This window comes from Notolepis coatsorum (genome assembly GCF_963971535.1).
Source record: "Notolepis coatsorum genome assembly, chromosome: 14".
In the NCBI taxonomy this organism is placed as follows: Eukaryota; Metazoa; Chordata; class Actinopteri; order Aulopiformes; family Paralepididae; genus Notolepis; species Notolepis coatsorum.
In genome coordinates, this window is record NC_140178.1 from 92,647,481 (window position 1) to 92,671,047 (window position 23,567).

The following is a 23,567-nucleotide window of genomic DNA, read 5'->3' on the forward strand; positions in this document are numbered from 1 at the left end:
GCTCACACACACACACACAACACAACACTCTGCACTCGCTCACACACACACACACACAACATTCTGCACTCGCTCACACACACACACACACAACACAACATTCTGCACTCGCTCACACACACACACAACACAACATTCTGCACTCGCTCACACACACACACAACACAACATTCTGCACTCGCTCACACACACACACACAACACAACATTCTGCACTCGCTCACACACACACACACAACACAACATTCTGCACTCGCTCACACACACACACAACACAACATTCTGCACTCGCTCACACACAAACGCACCATAGGTCACTTTAAACACACAAGAAAAGAACACTTTAAAGGAAGCAAAAAAAGGACACTTTAAGAAGAACTTGTTGTGATTATTGCATAGTATAGCTAGTAACAGCAAGTATAGCATAGGGACATAGAAGTAAAAACTGTATATTGTATAGTAGTGTACATAGGACCCAGTGCCTTGAAGTGATTTATTAACATGTCTATTGTACTTATTTCTATTACTATTTACTATTATTACTATTGCATTCTTGCACAACCGCATTTCACTGTATGCCCTGGTATGTATGTGATAAATAAACACTTGAATCTTGACCTTGAGATACAATATGTAAATACTAAATATGACTTATTGCTATAACATAACGTACATTATGTAAATGTTTCTTTATTTACCTGATGAGACTGCGTTGCTGTGTCATCGGACGCACTAGGAAAGGTCGTCTGTGATGAAGACACTCAGTCAGCGGGCCAGTTTGAAATCACATTTATTGTTTGTTCAGGAGCTGATTCACACGAACCTAAACCCTTTCAGTACAGCTTTCATCTCTTCATTTCAACCTCTTCCTCCTCATCAATGTCATCTCATTACTGACTACGTTTTACCACACACACACACACACACACACACTGGCACACACACACACGCACACACAAGCCCACACAGCCAGTCACACTAGCTGAGGTGGGTGTGATATATTCAGGCGATCTTAGAGGAACTCTACAACACCGGCATCAAACTCACGGTTCACATGGTACCAAAGCGGCCACCAACCTGCCCAGATGCTACAGCAACTACCTCTATGTGAAGGCTGACAAAGAGGATCAACCCTGAACATGCAAAGTGGTCCGCTTTGTGGCCTGTTTCTGTGCATGTGTGTGTGTTTTTAGTTTTTTTTTAGAGTCCTTGAATAGCAGGACGTGACAATCATGTTCTCCTTACTTTCAGTCACTCACACGAGCCTCTCTCTCTCTCTCTCTCTCTCTCTCTCTCTCTCTCTCTCTCTCTCACCGCGACATTCTCAACAGCACCATTGTTTCAGCTTAGAGAATCTAGCTAAACAGATCAAAATAAAAAATACTCTAAAGTTTCACCTTTCAGGACTGCAAATACAGAAATGCATAGAGCAATAAAAAATATACATAGCATCAAAGGTTGAAATCAAATCACGATAAAAAGGAATTAAGATCACTTTTTTTTTTTCATCTCTCGTAACTAGCTCGTTAATAGGAACCGCCGGTAGCTCTACTAGCCTCAGCAATTTCATAAGTACATGTAGTTATACAGTATATACCTATACTCCATAAAAGAGGGGTGGAGGTGGTGGTGGTGGTGGGGGGGTGTAGTTTGGAACAAAACAGTCAAGTTTTCAACATGGTCAACGCTAACGTTTTCTGAAAGTTCACCGTCTCACGTGGAACCTTCCAGCTATTCGCTTCGGTCCGAGGGCGATATATAAACACTCGACCGAAGCGAGACTAAGAGAACGAGGGGAGCCACCCCTCCCCCGCAGCCGATCCACCCGTCGGCCAGAGGTCATATGTGTGTGGTCGTTTGGATTTCCAGGGCCGCCGGTTTACAAGAGCCCCCCCCCCGCAAGAAATCAGGTTTCGTTTGTTTGTGTTCATTGTTTACTCAAGTCTGATAACCTAAAAGCAACGGGCGAGTCCAAAGTTAAGTCTTTACAACAGTCTGTCGCTCACATCGCAGGGTTTGAGATCTCCGCCCCCCCCCCCCCCCTGCGGGTTACATCGTCCGATCCATTGTTCAATATGGAGCCTTGGTGGCCTCTGTAGCTGTGCTGCGTTTCCTCCAGATCAGGTCCAATGTAAACAGCTTTCCACAGAGGCAAAGACAAGGGAGTAAACAAATTCTTTGGCACATCCTAACAGAACAGTGGATGCATGAAAAGTCCTGATCAGACTGAACGGCACACAAAGGCGACAAGCTCCCTTTACGCTTTTTAGCCTGATCTCAGCTACGGGAGTTTGTCGTCTCCACTACGATGCCGCTTCGCCCTCCTGTCCTCTTTTTAAGAGTCTCTTAACACTAGCACAGCCATGGAGAAAATGTCACTGATTTCCGCCGGGAACGGGTCAGATGCGTTTGTTTTTTTCGTAGCCGCAGTTTGCGGAGACGCTCTCTGATTGGCCACTGACATTTCTGGTCATGTGACATGTGCGCCCAATTGCGTGACGAGCTGTGTCTTTGCCCATTTCCGCCTCGAACAGCATGCAAACTACCTAACGCCTAGTTTATCACTGGTTAAGCTTAGGCACTCTTTCGAAGTTGGTTAAGGTTAGAGTTTGTCTTAGAGCAGGGCGATAGAACACCAGCCCTGATTCCAAACTCTAACCGTAACCAACTTCGAAAGAGTCGCCTAAGCTTAACCAGTGATAAACTAGGCGTTAGGTAGTTTGCATGCTGTTCGAGGCGGAAATGGGCAAAGACACAGCTCGTCACGCAATTGGGCGCACATGTCACATGACCAGAAACGTCAGTGGCCAATCAGAGAGCGTCTCCGCAAACTGTGGCTAAGAAAAAAAATAACGCGGGTCAGATGACCCGACAGCTTATATGAGAAATATGAGAAAAATAAACAGTGTAAACTATATAATTACCTCTGAATATAAAAATATGAGGTTTACCACAATGAAAGGTTTGAGTGACAAATTTTTTTTATATAAAAAAAACTGGTTGGCCACCCCTGCGCTAGATGCTCACAAAGTGCTGTGACTTTCGTCTGTTCCAACGGCCCATTATGTGGAATAACGTTCTAATTACATTTTCCTGAAGTCATTTAGAAATTTCAGAAACCGTGCCAGATAAAACGGGTACTTTTAGGAAAAGTCATTGAGTGACAGAGCTGGAGCTCGACCGAGTGACGAGGATACATTTATTGAAAATGCCTAGGGGTCATTTGACCCCTTGTCGGCTGTGCTAGTGTTAAGAGACACGCACACGCGCGCCACACGTGCACACACACGTACAAAATAACACGGAACTCACACGCTCGCGCAAAGTGCACAGGGTGACTTCACTTTCAAACATTTTGACGTTCTAATTGTAGCTTTAAAAACGACCTAGCTTACCACATTCAGATGTATAATAAATAAATAAAATTTAAAAAAATTATTAAAAAAAATATGTGGGTTTTCATTGAAAAGGCAGGAAGAAAGAAATGGCAACGCTGCAAATGCAAATGATAAAACTTGAAATAGATAACCGTAAACACTTCTCTAATCCATAATACAGATTAAAAATGTAATTAAACACTTCTCTGATCCATAACACAGATTAAAAAGGTAATTAAACACTTACAGTATCTGATCCATAACACAGATTACAAAGAGATATTGTGCTGTTAACACACAACAGCAGCCCTATTTGCTGATAACAGCAAAACTATTGGAATAATAACATCATAAAAGATGGAATTATAAATGGCACAGTAATCTGGGGACGTGTCGCGGGAATATTTGTACATACTTGATTGTGTATGTGTGTGCATATAAGATATCAATAAGATTGCTTTAAGCTACATTCAGGCAACAGGGACATTTTGGGGACAGTAAACCATGTTTGTGTCGTTTTAACATCATAATGCAAATTGAGGGGCGTGGGGGGGGGGGGGTTCCCTTCTAGGGTGTGCTTCCTCTTCCTGTTCCCTCAACCAATCAGGGTTCATCTTTGTCAATTCTGCTCCCCCTCCTTGGGTTTATAAGGTAAGTGCTCAGTGACAGAATTTACATTAAAAGTGCCATAATAATCAACATTTTGTTAAAGTGTTACTGCAAGTTTAAAGTCTGTACCATTCAACGACTCAACACGATTATACCTAAATGCATCATTTAATCTCATGACCATTTGGTAAAGAGGCTGAGGCCAGAGCTACAGGTGTGCTCTTGTTTCAAGTGCTTCTCGTAGGAACGTGTGACGCCTCGCTGGTCTCAGTAAAGCACTGTTTAGACGGGGTGGGGGGTGGGGGGGGGGGGGGGGGGGGGGGTAAAGCTGTTCTCAGATGGAAGGGGTCGACGCTGGACACAGAGGTCGTATTCACCTCTGGATCAACCACCGCGCGGCAGGAGGCGTACAGCGACTGGCTAAACATTCTTTAAAGACAAGGCGAAACAAAACATGGGTTCATACCTCCCCGTAACCTTGGACAGTCCAGATAGCCGCCCCCTCCCCGGATCAGTCGGGAGGGCTTCGTTCCCATGGCGACGGGGCTTAGTAACAGTCTAGAAGGCTGCATCGAAGGTGCTCGGGGCTCAGAGGATTCTCTTTCTTTTCTTTTCTTTTTTTTTGGGGGGGGGGGGGGGGGGCACTCGTCCTCAAAACTCTCTAGAAAAAAGGCCAAAGCAAAGAAGTGGATGGAAGAACGGGCGTAAACAGAGAAAAGAAAACACGTCAGAAGAAGAAGGATGCCGGGGCGTAGCGGAGACCGGGTTCACTCGGCTCGGGCGGCGGGGGGGGTGGGAGTCGAGCCGGGCCGCTCCTCTGAGGTCTTTGCTATCTGTGTGGCAGTGACGGCTGGAGCGGACTCGGCCGGAGGCGTGGGGGAGCAACTGGGGGGGCGGGGGGCTGGGCTGGAGCTGAGGACAGGTGTGGTTGTAGAGGTGCTACTGGAGGTAGAGGCTAAGGCTGGGGGTGGGGCTGTGACAGCGGCCTGGACCGGGGCGGGGTCCTCAGCTCGGGCCTTAGCAGGCTTGTTGTAGTTCAGTTTGAGGATGTGCTGCTGAAGGTGCCTGATCCAGTCCTCCTGGACCGACAGAGGACCATGGAACTCCACCTCACAGAACCTGGGACAGACAGACAGACAGGCAGGCAGGCAGACAGACAGACAGCCAGACAGGTATTCAGATAGACAGACAGACATACAGACAGACAGACAGGTATTCAGACAGACAGACATACAGACAGACAGACATACAGACAGACAGACAGACATACAGACAGACAGACAGACAGACAGACAGACAGGCAGACAGACAGACAGACAGACAGACAGGCAGGCAGGCAGGCAGACAGACAGACAGACAGACAGGTGGGCAGATACAGACAGACAGACAGACAGGTATTCAGAGAGACAGACAGACAGACAGACAGACAGACAGACAGGTGGGCAGATACAGGCAGACAGACAGGTATTCAGAGAGACAGACAGACAGACAGACAGACAGACAGACAGACAGACAGACAGACAGACAGACAGACAGACAGACAGACAGACACAGACAGACAGACAGACAGATCAACATAAGCTGGGCCTCACATTGCACAATACCTAATTTAATCTCTTTCATAATTAAATAACACACACTTCTAGCAAAACCTGCACAGGTATAGTATAGGAAAAAATGCAGTGCACAGAAACACCCTTAGTAATTTTCATAAAAGCTTTTATACTCATTGTGATATGAGAAGGTTGCAGTGATATCAGCATTCATTCACATTTGCCTACAAATCCTTCTCTGTATTCTCAATATAGTACATTAGCAAGTGGAGCGCTGCTCGGGGATTAAGGGACGATCTCAAATTCAGACGGCTTCATAACACACGGCTTCATAACACGCAGCTGCATAACACGCAGCTACATAACACGCAGCTACATAACACGAGGCTTCATAACACGTGGCTACATAACACGCGGCCGGCTACTTAACACGCGGCCGGCTACTTAACACGCGGCTTCATAACATGCAGCTTCATAACATGCGGCGTCATAACGCGGCTTCATAATGCAATCTGAGGTTCTCCACCTTTTTTCATTTGTGCCCCCCCCCCCCCCCCAAATGTACAGGCACTTTGCACCACAAGGGCTAGCACCAGCCGACAAGCACTTTAAGGCAATATGCACTTTAAACTGGAACACTGAGCAATTTATTTTAGGTACTGTAGCATTTTTATTGTGGGGATTGTATTGCATGTATTCTTGTGTTTTTATATTGTATGTTTTTATAATGTATGTACTGTATGTGGCACCAAGACAAATCCCAATCAACCATGTGTTGAAATGGCAATAACATTTTCTATTCTATTCCATTCTAAAAGAAAACGAAACAAAAAAAACAGCACAACCACCTCCATTATGATCAAGCACGCATAGAATGCGTGACCTTTGAAACCATTTTTAAACAGCAATATGTACAGTATACATGTATGAATGTATGTATGTGTGAATGTGTATATGTATGAATGTATATATGTGTATGTGTACATGTATGTATGTATGTATGTATGTATGTATGTATGTATGTATGTATGTATGTATGTATGTATGACTGTATGTATGTATATGTGTATGTATGTATGTATGTATGTATGTATGTATGTATGTATGTATGTATGTATGTATGTATGTATGTATGTACGTATGTATGTATGTATGTATGTACGTACGTACGTACGTACGTACGTACGTACGTATGTATGTATGTATGTATGTATGTATGTATGTATGTATGTATGTATGTATGTATGTATGTATGTATGTATGTATGTATGTACAGTATATGTGTGTATGTGTAGAGGCATCTAGCTGCTTCTAACGGGGATCCTTAAATAAACATGAACATGAACATGAGGGTAAAATGGCCACCGTGTGAATATGGTCAATAGCTCGCTCTGTTGGCTGGCTGATTGGTTGGTCCACTAAAGTGTCCCCACCCTCTAGTGGCCACAGTCTTCACCCTTTCACAGTTTTCTTTCTTTCTTTCCTTTTGATTATTATTTTGTTGTTACGTTGTTCCCTGTCCCCCTCCCTTAGCTGTCAAGCGCCTTGGGTCTCCTGAAAGGCGCTATATAAATTTAAGATATTATTATTATTATTATTATTATTATTATTATTATTATTATTATTATTATTATTATTATTATTATTATTATTATTATTATTATTATTATTATTAGCATGGAAGTCAAGTGTGTGTGTGAGGGTTTGTGTGTGTGTGTACCCGGTCACAACTATTGCACATTGCGCCTGTTATTTTCTCTTTTGAGGCTCTGTTTTTAACTTGATTCATAATTAAAGGAGGAGCTTTTAGATTTCAAGTATTCATTATTTCACAAGAAAAAAAGGCAGCAAAACCAAAAGATTATAAAAGGATAATGTATTTAAATATCCTTTTGGGATGTATCAGGTTGAGAGCCAGCGCTCTCGTCTGATGCAGGGTCTTTTCAAAGTGTGGGTCTGGGGAAGATTAAAATGCGTCCCTAGATTATTCTCTGGAAGTATCATACAAAGCCAAAGCTCCTCTCAAGTCCCTCAGAAAATAGAAACGTTGAATAAAACAGGGTAGGCTGGTAGTTTATGAGTCTAGAAACTCATATCACATTTTTGTCTTGTTATCCTGCACGATAATCAACCAAATCAGTTTTGGGCCGGATGGACATTTCTTCTGGAAATGATGTTAAAGGAACACGCCAACATTCTGGGAAATTACCGTTTTCTCTAGAGTCAGACGAGGAGATTAGGTACCAACGTGTACGTTCAGTAGAAACCTATCCGGCTGCAAGCTAGCCTAGTTTAGCACAAATTAATTGAAGCAGATACAAACCACTAGTGTAACTGAGGGGTACAATTCCCTGACTGTATTACTAGATATGATACTTACTACCACTACCTTTGTACTTAATATTCGGCCACCCAGTACACGGCATAAATATATTATCATGAACACTCTCACGTAGATGAAACGGATCCAACACAAATGTACGAATTAGAAACAGGTCTTTATTTCTACACAGCGATGGTGTGTAGAATAAGCACTTAATCACTTAATTACATTTATGAATTGAAATAGTATGCACTTTTATGGCAAGGAGTATTCGTCGGTATATCAATAGAGAATGTCCAATCTCTGAAGGCGCAGGTGGTAAATATACGACCTGGAATAGTTAAGGAATAACAGCAATGATACTTTAATGATTATACTAGATACACTAGAGGGGGTTAATCCGGTCGCTTGTAAGCCGACAGGAGTAGGAGGGGGGGGAGGGTAGAATCCGGCTGCCTCGTCCGGCCAAGGGTATCCCAGGTGAACCCACTGTAGTGCCGTTCAATGCGCCGGCGATCCTTGGACCACAGATGAAAGCAGGTGGACTCTTTGTGGGCCGGCTCTCTCCGGTCCACGGGGGAGAGACGTGAAGCGACCTCGTCTTGCAGAGCGTCTCCTCACCTTGCGTCCTCTCCAGGGGGGGGGGGTTCCAACACACGGCAGTGTCGGGGGTCTTTATCCATGGAATAATCAAAGTATCCAAAGCATAATCCGTGCCTGGGAAGGCGGGCTGTCGTCGGTAGAATAATCCGGTATACAGGTCCACTCGCTCGTCGGCTCTGGGGCTCCTCGGGTGCAGCTTCACATAGGGTCAACCACCCTGGGTAAGCAGCCAGTTCTCTGCCCGAAACGATGGGGTACTGACTACGGTAGTATTCTCACCGCACGAAGCACTATATATTAACAGACTATTATTAGCTTAATAGACTACGTCCAACTCGACGATATAGTGCCAAATATGACTATTCAAATATTAATATACACGATGTCTCAATACCGATGGTAGGCGAACTTGGCCTTACTCCCACACGTGGCGTCGCGGGGAGGCTTTACGTCTGTGACTCTATTGGAGGGTAAGAAACTGGACTGAAAAGAAAGTCCTACTTTAGTAGCGCAGTATATATACGCACTATGAACAAATAGTCCCATTAGTGGTGCGGTAGTCAGATTCCTACGCGGAACTAGGACTTGTTCGTACATGTGGAGCGGTACGTTTGAACTGGGTCTGAGGGGTATGGCAGCCTGGCACCAAGGTCTCGACCAATAGTAGAATGGAGACTATTATGGGATGTTCAGTAGGCTAGAATGGATATTCAATGCATATTGTACAAGGAATATACAAGGGATATCAGGGAATATTAGAGAATATACAAATACAATTAAATATATATATATAAATAAATATATATATTCGGTTTAATCTGGCCCTTCACAACAACTAGCTTAGCTTAAAACTCCGGGAGAGGTGTTTTTGGCCCAACAGTTAGCGCTAGTGGTCCGTATCCTCTTCCATTCATGTGTGCTAAGCTAGGCTAGCTTTCTACTGAACGCACAGAGAGGAAATTGGTATCTTATCTTCTCGTCGGACTCTGGAAGAGGACGGTAAACGCATTTCCCATAACATTGGGTGTGTTCCTTTAACCCTTTCACTGCCACGCTACCAAAACGGTTAACCCTTTCACTGTGACAATACACAGGTTAACCCTTTCACTGCCACACGACAGCCAGGTTAACCCTTTCACTGCCACACGACAGAAGGTTAACCCCTTTACTATCACACAACCGACCGCGACCGTCGGTTGTGTGATTGTAAAGGGTTAACCTTCTGTCGCGTGGCAGTAAAAGGGTTCATGCGTAGAGACCCCCCCGCCCGACTCACCGGCACTTCAAGGTGTAGAACTTGCCCACTAGTTTGACCAGGGGGTAGGAGGGGGGTTTGGGCACCAGGGCTGGGACTGGTGCCGGAACGCGGGGGCTTGGGAGGGCCGCTCTCCCTCTCCGGGCCATCGGGGTGCGACGGGTGCTTCAGCGGCCGTCTCTCAAACCCTGTGGAGAGATCAAGAAGAAGACCTCACTGTCAATCTGCCACGAGGCAAAGGAACTGTCGCTCTTTCCTCTTTATGCATATCCCGTCTTAATACACATAATGCAGTGCAATTGAGCTGCGTAGCCCAAGGTTGGGTGCTACCAGTGGTTGTGAAGGAGGCAATTTCCACCTTACATTGTAAAGCACTTTGAGTGTCTAGAAAAGCGCTATATAAATGCAAGTAATTATTATTATTATTATCCTCCAATCTCCAGCGGCATTTTACTAGTCGGCCTCTCTACCTCTAAGCCACCCTGCCTGTATTGAGCATCGTGGGTTGAACCTCTGAATTAAGTATTAGCGTCACTGCTGTCGGGTGAAAACATTGCATCTCCATGAGGGTCAACTCATTTTCAGATTGACAGTCATGTATTTATGAAGTTATACATTTGGGGGTTTTGAATGAGTTTCAAGGTCTCTTGGGTGATGAAATTCAGTCACAACTTCGAGTACCATGTCAACTTTCAATTCAGGTAAAAACTCTTTCACTTGACTGATTGATTGATTGATTGATTGAAACGTTTATTAACAGATTGCAGAATGGGTACAGTACAGTACAGCTCAATACATACAATTGTTAAGGGATGCAGACCAGAGAAAGACTTTCATCTTGTTTACATCAGGGTCGCCCATTTTCAATTCATCAGGACATATATGACATACATGACATACAGATAGACAGTACTGCTACATCTATACATTTATAACATACCAGATTACTGTTTGTGATACAAAAAGTGTCCAGAAAAAGAGTGTATATACATTTGACGTAGAAACTGTACATTGGAGGATGTTGGGTAGGTGGGGTGGGGTTGGTCATTTACTGTACAACTGGGTTAGGACATTTGTAGGGGCCAGTTTCGAATTGCAGTCTCCCGTAGGTGTTCTTTGAGAGTGTTTTTGAAGGTGGGTAGTGATTCACATTCCTTTACAGCTGTGGGTAGGGCGTTCCACATTGATGTGGCATAATTGCGAAACGTGTTTAGTCCCTTGTTTGAGCCGAATCTGGGTTTAACATGATTTGTGGAGCTCCCTCTGGTGTTGTGATCGTGGTATTCACTGACCTTTGGGAAGTATTTGGACATGTACATGGGTACCTTGGTCGTGTAGTGTATTTTGTAGACCAGGCCCATTGCAAGTTGCTGTACTCTGTCGTCTACTCTAAGCCATCCTAGGTTGGCAAAGTGGGCAGGGGTGAGGTGGGTTCTAGGAGTCAGGTCAAGCAGTAGTCTGACTAGTTTGTTTTGAGATGTTTGTAATTTGACAGCATTGTTACAGTATGTGAGTGAGTGAGCATGGGAGAGAGAGAAAGAGAGAGAGAGAGATTGCGAGAGAGAGAGAAAGAGAGATCGAGAGAGGGAGAAAGATTGAGAGAAAGATTGAGATACAAAGAGAGATTGAGAGAGAGACAAAGAGGAGAGAGAGAGAGATAAAGATTGAGAGAGACAAACAGAGAGAGAAAGATTATGAGAGAGATTAGATTGAGAGATTGAAGAGAGCAAGAGAGAGAGAAAGAGAGCAAGAGCAAGAGAGAGATAGCGAGAGAGATAGAGAGAGATAGAGAGATAGAGAGAGAGAGAGAGAGAGAGAGAGAGAGAGAGATAAAGAGAGCAAGAGCAAGAGAGCAAGAGCAAGAGAGAGAGAGAGAGAGAGAGAGAGAGAGAGAGAGAGAGAGAGAGAGAGAGAGAGAGAAGAGAGAGAGAGAGAGTGGGAGAGAGAGAGAGAGAGAGAGAGATGACTGTTGATGTGGATGTGTAGTAAACCTCCCCTCACCTCTAGGGAGGCGGACGTTGAGCTCACTGCGGGCGACCTGTGCTTGAGGCGGGGGGGAGTGTGCTGGCGTGCCGGGCGGGGCTGCTGTGGCTGGTCCTGGCGGGAGGAGGAGGAGGAGGAGGGGCCAGGGAGGCTGGTACCAGCTTCGCCCTCCGCCGTCCTCGATGGCCCGTGGCTGACCTCGTGACTCACTGTCCGCACCTGGCTCAGAGCCACCGCGGACCACTGGGGGGAGGAGGAGGAGGAGGAGGGAGGAGGGCTTCTGGGACGACACGGAGAGGAGGTGGTCAGAGTCCGACAGCGGAGAGACAGGAGAGCAGCTCTTCTGGAAGACGGGAGAGAACACAGTAGAGAGACATGAGACGCTTTTATCTTACCCGGCATGTGCGGTAGTCGCTGGTCCCCGTGCTGACATGGAGCTGAGCTACACTGAGCTACGCTAACTATGAATCACTAAAGACACTTTTTAACTGCTGCTGTGACCCACTGTCACCTCCATTTACATTGTAAACACTGAATCGGAACGTGCAATGTTACCTCACTGTATTTATCTATTTTTTTACCTTCTTTTTTTCCACTCGCTTGTATTTAAATTAGAGGTGGGCATAGATACATTTTTTTAATCTAGAATTAATCTATCTGCAATCCTGGATTTAATCTAGATTAATCTAGATTAAAATGTCTCAAAAAAAAAAAAAAAAATGCCGAAGGGGCATTCAAAATATGTGTGTTTCTACCCAAATATGACCAGAAGTAAGTCCTTACTTTTTCTTTCCTCCTTATGTTTCTCAGGCCAGGTGGCCCATTATGAGCCCATCTCCTGTTTCCAAAAATGCATTACAGACTGTTTGAAAAAGCTGTTTTGCTATGATAATTGGTAATGAAATATCAAAATAATGTTCAATAAGATGTACTTGTGTTTAATATGTTGTTTTATTCAGAAGTTAACACAAATAAATAATATTACCAGTACAGTGCAGTATCTAGCACTCTCAGGAGCAAAACAGAAAGAATCATTTCAAACTTGAACTATGTGACATGGCTTGAATCAACTGCTCCAGTGGAGTTGCTCAGTGGCCAAAGGTGTCAACTGTGGTTGTACTGGGCAGCTCCCATGTGTGAATGGAACTGTGTGAATGTGAAGCAGGGCGTTCCTGAAAAAGAGCATCTGTGCTCAGCGAACCTACCCTGGGTAAATAAAGGTAAAAAAAAATATATATATATATAAAAAAAAAAAGAAAAAAAAAGGGGGGTTTTTTTTAGATTAATGCGTTAATTATATTATCGCGCGATACTAGTATAGCGTTAACGCAGCACGTTAACGCCGTTAACGGCCCAGCTCTAATTTAAATATGTTTGTGTGATTTTGTGAAGCGCGGACTACCAAAGTAAGATTTTCATTGTATGGCAAACTGTCTGTTTAACTGTGCACATGACAATAAACCATCTTGAATTCTTGAATCTAAGTATATATATCACAGCCCCAAAAACACTGACTGAGATTTTTTTGTTGTGATTTTCATGCTTTTCTCCCATCATTCAATTGAGTCATTAGGCCAATTCCCTTCCTGGTCGAGGGTGTAGAGTAGACTACCTTACCGTTGGTCTGGGGAGGGTGTAGACTACCTTACTGTTAGTCTGGGGAGGGTGTAGACTACCTTACTGTTAGTCTGGGGAGGGTGTAGACTACCTTACTGTTAGTCTGGGGAGGGTGTAGACCTACCTTACTGTTAGTCTGGGAGGAGGGTGTAGACTACCTTACTGTTAGTCTGGGAGGGTGTAGACTACCTTACTGTTAGTCTGGGGAGGGTGTAGACTACCTTACTGTTAGTCTGGGGAGGGTGTAGACTACCTTACTGTTGGTCTGGGGAGGGTGTAGACTACCTTACTGTTAGTCTGGGGAGGGTGTAGACTACCTTACTGTTAGTCTGGGGAGGGTGTAGATTACCTTACTGTTGGTCTGGGGAGGGTGTAGACCAGGGGTTCTCAACCTTTCTGCTGCCAAGGCACCCCTGTGTTCAATAAAATATTCCAGGGCACCCCCTACATACGATAAAGACTTTTCCGGTCCTGTCTTTTTTGCTACAATGATGATACAATGACTCTTTTTATTTGCCGTGCTGTCGTTGAGATGTTTTGTTGTTTGTTTGTCTTTGTTGCTTGTTGGTGAATCTGCAAATATGAATTGCCCCACGCGGGATCAATAAAGTTGTCTGAATCTGAATCTGATGACAAAAGTGCTTGCTTTCAAAATAATGTTTATTTAAGAAAAAACTGAAAATCATGTATTTTCTTTTTTAAATACAGAAAAGGATCACTAAAGTGCTATCTGTTGCAGCTGCACTGTTCTCCATAAAAATAGCATATTTGGATAAGTTTGACAATTTCTCAAAAACAGAAAATCATGTATTTTTTTTAAATACAGAAAAGGATCACCAAGTTACCATTTCTCAAAAAATATAAATAAATACAGAAAATAAGCACTCGTTCACTCAGTGGACATTTCTAGCTCAATGCGAGGTCCGCTGCTGCTGGCTAATAATACGGTCAATACGTGGGGAGATCTTTGACAAGGCAACACGCATGTCATCATCAAGGCTCAACTTGGCCCTATATTTTGTTTTCAGAGCTGTCATGGATGAAAAGCCAGCTTCACACAGATATGTGGGGCTGAATGGTATCAACACCTTAACTGCTGCATCATGAGATACTTGGTACTCAGCACCACACTCTGAAACTAGCTCTCCAGGTGGTATCAGATGAGATTTCAATGAGTTCTTCCAAGAGTTTGGATGGAGATGTGTCAGGAAGCTTTGTCTCAATGTTGTCTGTAAAGTCTTTTTTTATCCAGAGTAACTTGGTGATCCTTTTCTGTGTTTTATTAAATAATGATTTTCAGATTTTTAGAAATGGTCAAACTTATCCAAATATGGTATTTTCATGGAAAACAGTGCAGCTGCAACAGATAGCACTTTAGTGATAATTTTCTGTAATCCAAAAAGAATTTGGATTCACTATAAAGTGCCTGTTTGATTGATTGATTGATTGATTTAAAACTTTATTAACAGATTGCAGAATGGGTACAGTACAGTACAGCTCAATACATACAATTGTTAAGGGGATGCAGACCAGAGAAAGACTTTCGTCTTGTTTACATCAGGGTCCCCCATTTTCAATTCATCGTAACATATATGACATACATGACATACAGATAGACAGTACTGCTACATCTATACATTTATGACATACCAGATTTGCAAATACAGTACTGTTTGTGATACAAAAAGAGTCCAGAAAAAAAAGAGTATATACATTTGACGTATAAACTGTACATTGGATTGGGTAGGTGGGGGTGGGGGGGTGGGGGGTGGGGGACTGTACATTGGAGGTGGTTGGGTGGGTGGGGGGGGGGTGGGGGACTGTACATTGGAGGTGGTTGGGTGGGGGGGGGGGGTTGGGTAGGAGTGGGGGGGGGAGGTTGGGTAGGAGGGGTGGGTGGGGGACACTGTATAACTGTACAAACAAAACTGTACATTGGAATATTGACAAGACCATACTTGGTAATTTACTGTACATTGGAGGGGGTTGTGTTAGGACATTTACAGGGGCCAGTTTCGAATTGCAGTCTCCCGTAGGTGTTTTTTGAGAGTGTTTTTGAAAGTGGGTAGTGATTCACATTCCTTTACAGCTTTGGGTAGGGCATTCCACATTGATGTGGCATAATTGCGAAACGTGTTTAGTCCCTTGTTTGAGCCGAATCTGGGTTTAACATGATTTGTGGAGCTCCCTCTGGTGTTGTGATCGTGGTATTCACTGACCTTTGGGAAGTATTTTGACATGTACATGGGTACCTTGGTCGTGTAGTGTATCTTGTAGACCAGGCCCATTGCAAGTTGCTGTACTCTGTCGTCTACTCTAAGCCATCCTAGGTTGTCAAAGTGGGTAGGGGTGAGGTGGGTTCTAGGAGTAAGGTCAAGCAGTAGTCTGACCAGTTTGTTTTGAGATTTTTGTAATTTTGTTTTTAGCGCCTTTGAGGTGCTTTGGTACCATGAGGTGCAAGCATAGTCGTAGTACCCTTGAATGAGTGCTCCTGCCAGAGTCTTCAGGGTATTCTTGTTTACCAGTGAGGAGATCCGGTACAAGAATCGAGTTCGTTGGTTGACTTTTTTTATTACATTGGATGCCATTTTGTCACAGGAAAGATTTTCCTCTAGGATGGAACCCAGGTAGGTAATATCTTCTTTCCTTGTGACAATATTGTCACCCACTGTAACTGAGAAGCCGTCGGTCTTGCTGAGTTTGTTATTTGAACCGAAGTTTGTTATTTGTTCACTATAAAGTGCCATGTTTTGATATATTGAGCTTTAAACTTTAAGTACATTTTTTGGAACACGCAACCTAAAACACCTTCCTCTCCCAAACCGTTCCTGCAAGACCAATTTGAATTGCTGCTGAGCCATGTTTTTAGGGCGGATTTAAATCCGAGAGGGGAGTTCAGCAGGGCCCTCATGCATCAACGTGTTCTACGCACAGATCTGTGCGTAACCCGTGCGTACGATCATTTCTAAGCAAAGAGTGGGATTCATCAATTTGAACTTGAACTTGACTTCGTGCGTACATCTACGCACAGGTCAGACCTGGCGTACCTAGCGCCCAGTGGTAGAATATATTATTACAACAAGGAAATGAGCTTCTGTGCATAATAACACTGGATGTTCTGTATGAACCGTAGTTCATTATAGTTCATTGTAAGATAGCAACAGTAGTGTAATTATGGTCAAAACCCTATAAATAGCATTTGGAATAATAGATCTTTCTCTCAGAATGAATGCAGCATGGTTTATATAGCGTTATCGGAATATACGGGGTGTAGGCTACTGACTGACTGCGCTCCGCGTAGCTTGATTGATTGATTGATTGAAAAGTTTATTAACAGATTGCAGAATGGGTACAGTACAGTACAGCTCAGTACATACAATTGTTAATTGGGGATGCAGACCAACTTTCGTCCTGTTTACATCAGGGTCCCCCATTTTCAATTCATCATAAATCATAAAGCTCAACTCGTTATTATTTTGCGCACAGACCGCCGAAACACGGGAACGTTTTGATTATATTTAAAAGGCTTTACGTTAAACGAAACAAGTGGAATTTCGAAGCTGTAAGCAGAATAAGTCATATGAATATAGTGTTCTTCCCCCTTTTTACTGTACAAGAAAGAATAGAAAACGCATTGCAATGACACCATGCAGATAGTGGACAGACTATATGATGGGATTCAAGTTCGCGTTTTTGTTGCTCATAGGCATGCTGTCAGAGTATGATATCTTAATCAAACATTCTAGAACATTTGTCGTCACAGATCATGTCCTAATGGAACATAGGCTATGGCATGGATCGTGATATTGTGTGGACTGTTATTATTACTGTACGGCGGTACCACCCATTGTGACAGCAGCCTTGAGTCCCGCACACAAACATGATGGAATTCAAGTTCATGTATTGAAAGGCAGGATACATCATACATGCAGTGAGATTCATTGTTCTTGTATATGCTCTCGTATTATATTGTTTATATAGGCTACCCAATACTGACATCAAAATAGATTGTAGTATGCCTCTAGAAATCATATGCAGCAGGTAGAAAATTGACGGGAGATCCATCGCGATTTGGAATAGAATTGAGGAGAACTTTAATCCGTGGGTATTAATCAAACAACACGGGAAAAGGCAGTCATATTCCAGCGCGGTCTTTATTAGCCGACAACAAAATAGATGCCTCTAAAAATCATATAGCCAATCGAACACAACTAATAAAGGCATTCATATTACAGCACGGTTATAATGACACACAACCAACGCCAAACAGTGGTCAACGAACGGTCTTTATTAGTATTTTGAGCTGTCCAGGCAGAATTGCAGCAATGGTCTTAGGGAGCCGTTGATATCTGACATCACCGTTTACAAGTCCGCCTTTTATTTATCCCATAAATCATAATACGCGATAGTGTCTTCTTGGTTCGACAGCAGTGAATTCTCCGTGGAGTTTCTCGGAGTCCCGCTCGGGTCGGTCCATTATTTCACATCCCATGGGGGGTGTTTCCTCATTTTCATGACCATATATGGATAATCATGCACGAGCATTGACGGTAGAACAAAGTGGTATTCATCAACACGGCAGGGCATAGAGCCTGCGTACGCACGTGTGATGAATGCCGACTTCCCTGTGCGTACGCTAGTTCTACATTCCGTGCTTACGTGTGGAAGTAGGTCAAGTTCTACGTCCACGTTGATGCATGAGGGCCCAGGAGTTTTATGAATGTTGGCAGGGCATTCCACATTACCGTAGCCGAGTAAAAAAATGCATCTTTCCCCATGCATGTCCTGACTCTCTGCGGGACCAGGTCCGTGGGGCTTCCTCTTGTGGCGTGTTTGTGGACCTCCTACTTTATTAAAATAATTTACTAGGTACTTGGGGACCGTTTCTTTCAGTACTTTAAAAACCAGTAGCATTTTAAGCTGGTGTACCCTTTCTTCAACCCTAAGCCATCCCAGACTGCTAAAGTGGGCTGGCGTTAGGTGAGTCCTAAAGTGAAGGTTGTGCAGGAGTCTCACTAGTTTGTTTTGGGAGGTCTGGAGCTTTGTCTTCATTTGTTTTGATATGTTGCTGTACCATGAAGTGCAAGCATAGTCAAAGTGACATTGGATGAGGGCTCCAGCTAGGGTCCTCAGAGCGTTTCTATTTATGTAGACTACCTTACGGTTAGTCTGGGGAGGGTGTAGACTACCTTACTGTTGGTCTGGGGAGGGTGTAGACTACCTTACTTTTAGTCTGGGGAGGGTGTAGACTACCTTACTGTTAGTCTGGGGAGGGTGTAGACTACCCTACCGTCGGTCTGGGGAGGGTGTAGACTACCTTACTGTTAGTCTGGGGAGGGTGTAGACTACCTAACTGTTAGTCTGGGGAGGGTGTAGACTACCCTACCGTCGGTCTGGGGAGGGTGTAGACTACCTTACTGTTAGTCTGGGGAGGGTGTAGACTACCCTACCGTCGGTCTGGGGAGGGTGTAGACTACCCTACCGTCAGTCTGGGGAGGGTGTAGACTACCTTACTGTTAGTCTGGGGAGGGTGTAGACTACCTTACTGTTAGTCTGGGGAGGGTGTAGACTACCTTACTGTTGGTCTGGGGAGGGTGTAGACTACCTTACTGTTAGTCTGGGGAGGGTGTAGACTACCTTACTGTTAGTTTGGGGAGGGTGTAGACTACCCTACCGTCGGTCTGGGGAGGGTGTAGACTACCTTACTGTTAGTCTGGGGAGGGTGTAGACTACCCTACCGTCGGTCTGGGGAGGGTGTAGACTACCTTACTGTTGGTCTGGGGAGGGTGTAGACTACCTTACTGTTGGTCTGGGGAGGGTGTAGACCACCCTACCGTCAGTCTGGGGAGGGTGTAGACTACCTTACTGTTGGTCTGGGGAGGGTGTAGACTACCTTACTGTTAGTCTGGGGAGGGTGTAGACTACCTTACTGTTAGTCTGGGGAGGGTGTAGTCTACCTTACTGTTAGTCTGGGGAGGGTGTAGACTACCTTACTGTTAGTCTGGGGAGGGTGTAGACTACCTTACTGTTAGTCTGGGGAGGGTGTAGACTACCTTACTGTTAGTCTGGGGAGGGTGTAGACTACCTTACTGTTAGTCTGGGGAGGGTGTAGACTACCTTACCGTCGGTCTGGGGAGGGTGTAGACTACCTTACTGTTGGTCTGGGGAGGGTGTAGACTACCTTACTGTTAGTCTGGGGAGGGTGTAGACTACCTTACTGTTAGTCTGGGGAGGGTGTAGACTACCTTACCGTCGGTCTGGGGAGGGTGTAAACTACCTTACTGTTGGTCTGGGGAGGGTGTAGACTACCACACGCCTCCTCCGATACATGTGGAGTCGTCAGCTGCTTCTTTTCATCTGACAGCGAGGAGTTCTCCCCCGCTGAGCAGGTGCCCCGACCAACCAGTAGGAGTCGCTATTGCAACAACCAGGACTCAGGACTCCCCACCCGCGATCACTGACAATTGTGTTTGTAGGGATGACAACAAATAGTTTGTTATGCACACTTGATGATATTTTCTTTACGATCCATTGGTAACACTGCCCTGTCCTGAATACACTGACCAAGTCAATAACAGACTGGGTTGCAGTCAATTCACTTTCAGTTCAGGGAGTGCCTTTAATTCAAACACTGGAAAGCCCCTTGAGTGAGAAGGTTGCCCAACCTTTGAAGAAATCCTTGAGGGTGAATGAACGTTCATTACCTGTGGTGAACTGAACCCAGTCTTAATACCCCGATCACACTATTGATTAACACTCCATTCCAGCAGCAATACAATACGATATGCAATATAACTTAGTTGGGTTCACTTCACCAGTCAAAGAAGAAAGCCTTCCAGTAAAATGACAAGGACATTTGGAGGTAATGTGTTCTGTATGTGTGTCACATGGCAGCGCAGGGAGACCGGGTGACGGTGACGCAAATGCACCAGAAAAACTAATTCAAGGAGGGCGGGGGGGGAAATGTACATTCTCTTCCAACAATAGAGCCTTGCCGTCATTTATCTTAAGATGAAACATAAGCTGCCTGGCACCCTAGTGGTTACTATGGCAACTATCAAGTCAATAGCCGAGTACCGCTGGCATCTGTCGCTGCTGTGATATTTGCTGCTTTAAAGAGGCAGGATCACAGTAACACAATGTTCACACAGGCGGCATGACGACTGCCTCGCTGAACTGTAGCGGCTTGCGTGACGGTGGCCACGCCCCTGATGGTGACCACGCCCCCACAGCCTCCACGCCCCGACAGCCTCCACACCCCACGCCCAGACAGCCTCCACACCCCACGCCCCGACAGCCTCCACACCCCACGCCCCGACAGCCTCCACGCCCCGACAGCCTCCACGCCCCGACAGCCTCCACGCCCCGACAGCCTCCACACCCCACGCCCCGACAGCCTCCACGCCCCGACAGCCTCCACGCCCCGACAGCCTCCACACCCCACGCCCCGACAGCCTCCACACCCCACGCCCCGACAGCCTCCACGCCCCGACAGCCTCCACGCCCCGACAGCCTCCACGCCCCGACAGCCTCCACACCCCACGCCCCGACAGCCTCCACGCCCCGACAGCCTCCACGCCCCGACAGCCTCCACACCCCACGCCCCGACAGCCTCCACACCCCACGCCCCGACAGCCTCCACACCCCACGCCCCGACAGCCTCCACACCCCACGCCCCGACAGCCTCCACGCCCCGACAGCCTCCACACCCCACGCCCCGACAGCCTCCACGCCCCGACAGCCTCCACGCCCCGACAGCCTCCACACCCCACGCCCCGACAGCCTCCACGCCCCGACACCCTCCACGCCCCGACAGCCTCCACGCCCCGACAGCCTCCACACCCCACGCCCAGACAGCCTCCACACCCCACGCCCCGACAGCCTCCACACCCCACGCCCCGACAGCCTCCACACCCCACGCCCAGACAGCCTCCACACCCCACGCCCAGACAGCCTCCACACCCCACGCCCCGACAGCGTCCACACCCCACGCCCCGACAGCGTCCACACCCCACGCCCCGACAGCGTCCACACCCCACGCCCCGACAGCGTCCACACCCCACGCCCAGACAGCCTCCACACCCCACGCCCAGACAGCCTCCACGCCCCGACAGCCTCCACACCCCACGCCCCGACAGCCTCCACACCCCACGCCCCGACAGCGTCCACACCCCACTCCCCGACAGCGTCCACACCCCACGCCCAGACAGCCTCCACACCCCACGCCCAGACAGCCTCCACACCCCACGCCCAGACAGCCTCCACACCCCACGCCCAGACAGCCTCCACACCCCACGCCCAGACAGCCTCCACACCCCACGCCCAGACAGCCTCCACACCCCACGCCCAGACAGCCTCCACACCCCACGCCCAGACAGCCTCCACACCCCACGCCCAGACAGCCTCCACACCCCGACAGCCTCCACGCCCCGACAGCGTCGACTCCCCGACAGCCTCCACACCCTGACAGCGTCCACGCCGCAACAGCCTCCACGCCGCAACAGCCGCCACGCCCCGACAGCGTCCACGCCTAAACAGCCTCCACGCCTCGACAGCCTCCACGCCTAAACAGCCGCCACGCCCCGACAGCCTCCACGCCTAAACAGCCGCCACGCCTCGACAGCCGCCACGCCTCGACAGCCGCCACGCCCCGACAGCCTCCACGCCCCGACAGCCTCCACGCCCCGACAGCCTCCACGCCAAAACAGCCTCCACGCCCCCAGAGCCTCCACGCCCCGACAGCCTCCACGCCTAGACAGCCGCCACGCCCCGACAGCCTCCACGCCTAGACAGCCGCCACGCCTAGACAGCCGCCACGCCTAGACAGCCGCCACGCCCCGACAGCCTCCACGCCTAAACAGCCTCCACGCCCCGACAGCCTCCAAGCCCCGACAGCCTCCATGCCTAAACAGCCTCCACGCCCCGACAGCCTCCACGCCTAAACAGCCGCCACGCCCCGACAGCCTCCACGCCTAGACAGCCGCCACGCCCCGACAGCCTCCACGCCTAGACAGCCTCCACACCCCACGCCCAGACAGCCTCCACACCCCACGCCCCGACAGCCTCCACGCCTAGACAGCCGCCACGCCCCGACAGCCTCCACGCCTAGACAGCCGCCACGCCCCGACAGCCTCCACGCCTAGACAGCCGCCACGCCCCGACAGCCTCCACGCCTAGACAGCCGCCACGCCCCGACAGCCTCCACGCCTAGACAGCCTCCACGCCTAGACAGCCTCCACGCCCCGACAGCCTCCACGCCCGGACAGCCTCAACGCCTATACAGCCGCCACGCCTAGACAGCCGCCACGCCCCGATAGCCGCCACGCCTAGACAGCCACCACGCCCCGACAGCCGCCACGCCTAGACAGCCACCACGCCCCGACAGCCGCCACGCCCCGACAGGCTCCACGCCTAGACAGCCGCCACGCCCCGACAGCCTCCACGCCTAAAAAGCCTCCACGCCTAGACAGCCTCCACGCCCCGACAGTCGCCACGCCTAGACAGCCACCACGCCCCGACAGCCGCCACGCCTAAACAGCCACCACGCCCAGACAGCCTCCACGCCTAGACAGCCGCCACGCCCCGACAGGCTCCACGCCTCGACAGCCTCCACGCCCCGACAGCCTCCACGCCCCGACAGCCTCCACGCTCCACGCCCAGACAACCTCTACGCCCCGACAGCCTCCACGCTCCACGCTCCACGCCCCCCGACAGCGCCGACGCCCCGACAGCCTCCACTCCCCGACAGCGCCGACGCCCCGACAGCCTCCACTCCCCGACAGCGCCGACGCCCCGACAGCCTCCACTCCCCGACAGCGCCGACGCCCCGACAGCCTCCACTCCCCGACAGCGCCGACGCCCCGACAGCCTCCACTCCCCGACAGCGTGATATGGGCTTGGTGTCGAATCTCTACGCTGCTGCTCTGACTTGTCAACCTCGGGCTTCAAAATGAAAAGCAAGATGTTCTGCGAGTGCACACACATCGTGACTGCTGACGCACACCTTGCTGTGAATACAGCAGTCACTTGCTCCACCTTACTAGCCATGGGAACATTCACCCTGAAGCACTGGTTATTTACCAACGGTTCGTTCAAAATGTATCACAGAGAAATTTCAAATGTACTCACAGTTGCACGAGGGTTTCACACACAAAAGCGGGGCAGGTTTGAAAGCTCGGCGTTGCTAATAAACATTTTAAATAATTTTTATAAACAAGTAAAAATCACAGAGAGCAGCGTTGCATGAAA

At 47.7% G+C, this 23,567-nt stretch overlaps 1 protein-coding gene across 1 annotated transcript in view; it reads right to left on the reverse strand.

Moving 5' to 3' along the window:
* Window positions 1-2,741: 2,741 nt before the first annotated feature.
* Window positions 2,742-23,567, reverse strand: part of wizb (WIZ zinc finger b) — a 62,139-nt gene continuing 41,313 nt past the window's right edge. Inside the window, 4 exon segments of the mRNA XM_084329208.1 lie at window positions 2,742-5,104; window positions 9,741-9,817; window positions 9,819-9,907; window positions 11,721-12,045. Of these exon segments, the coding sequence (XP_084185334.1) occupies window positions 4,753-5,104; window positions 9,741-9,817; window positions 9,819-9,907; window positions 11,721-12,045 (843 nt within the window). The 3' untranslated portion in view covers window positions 2,742-4,752.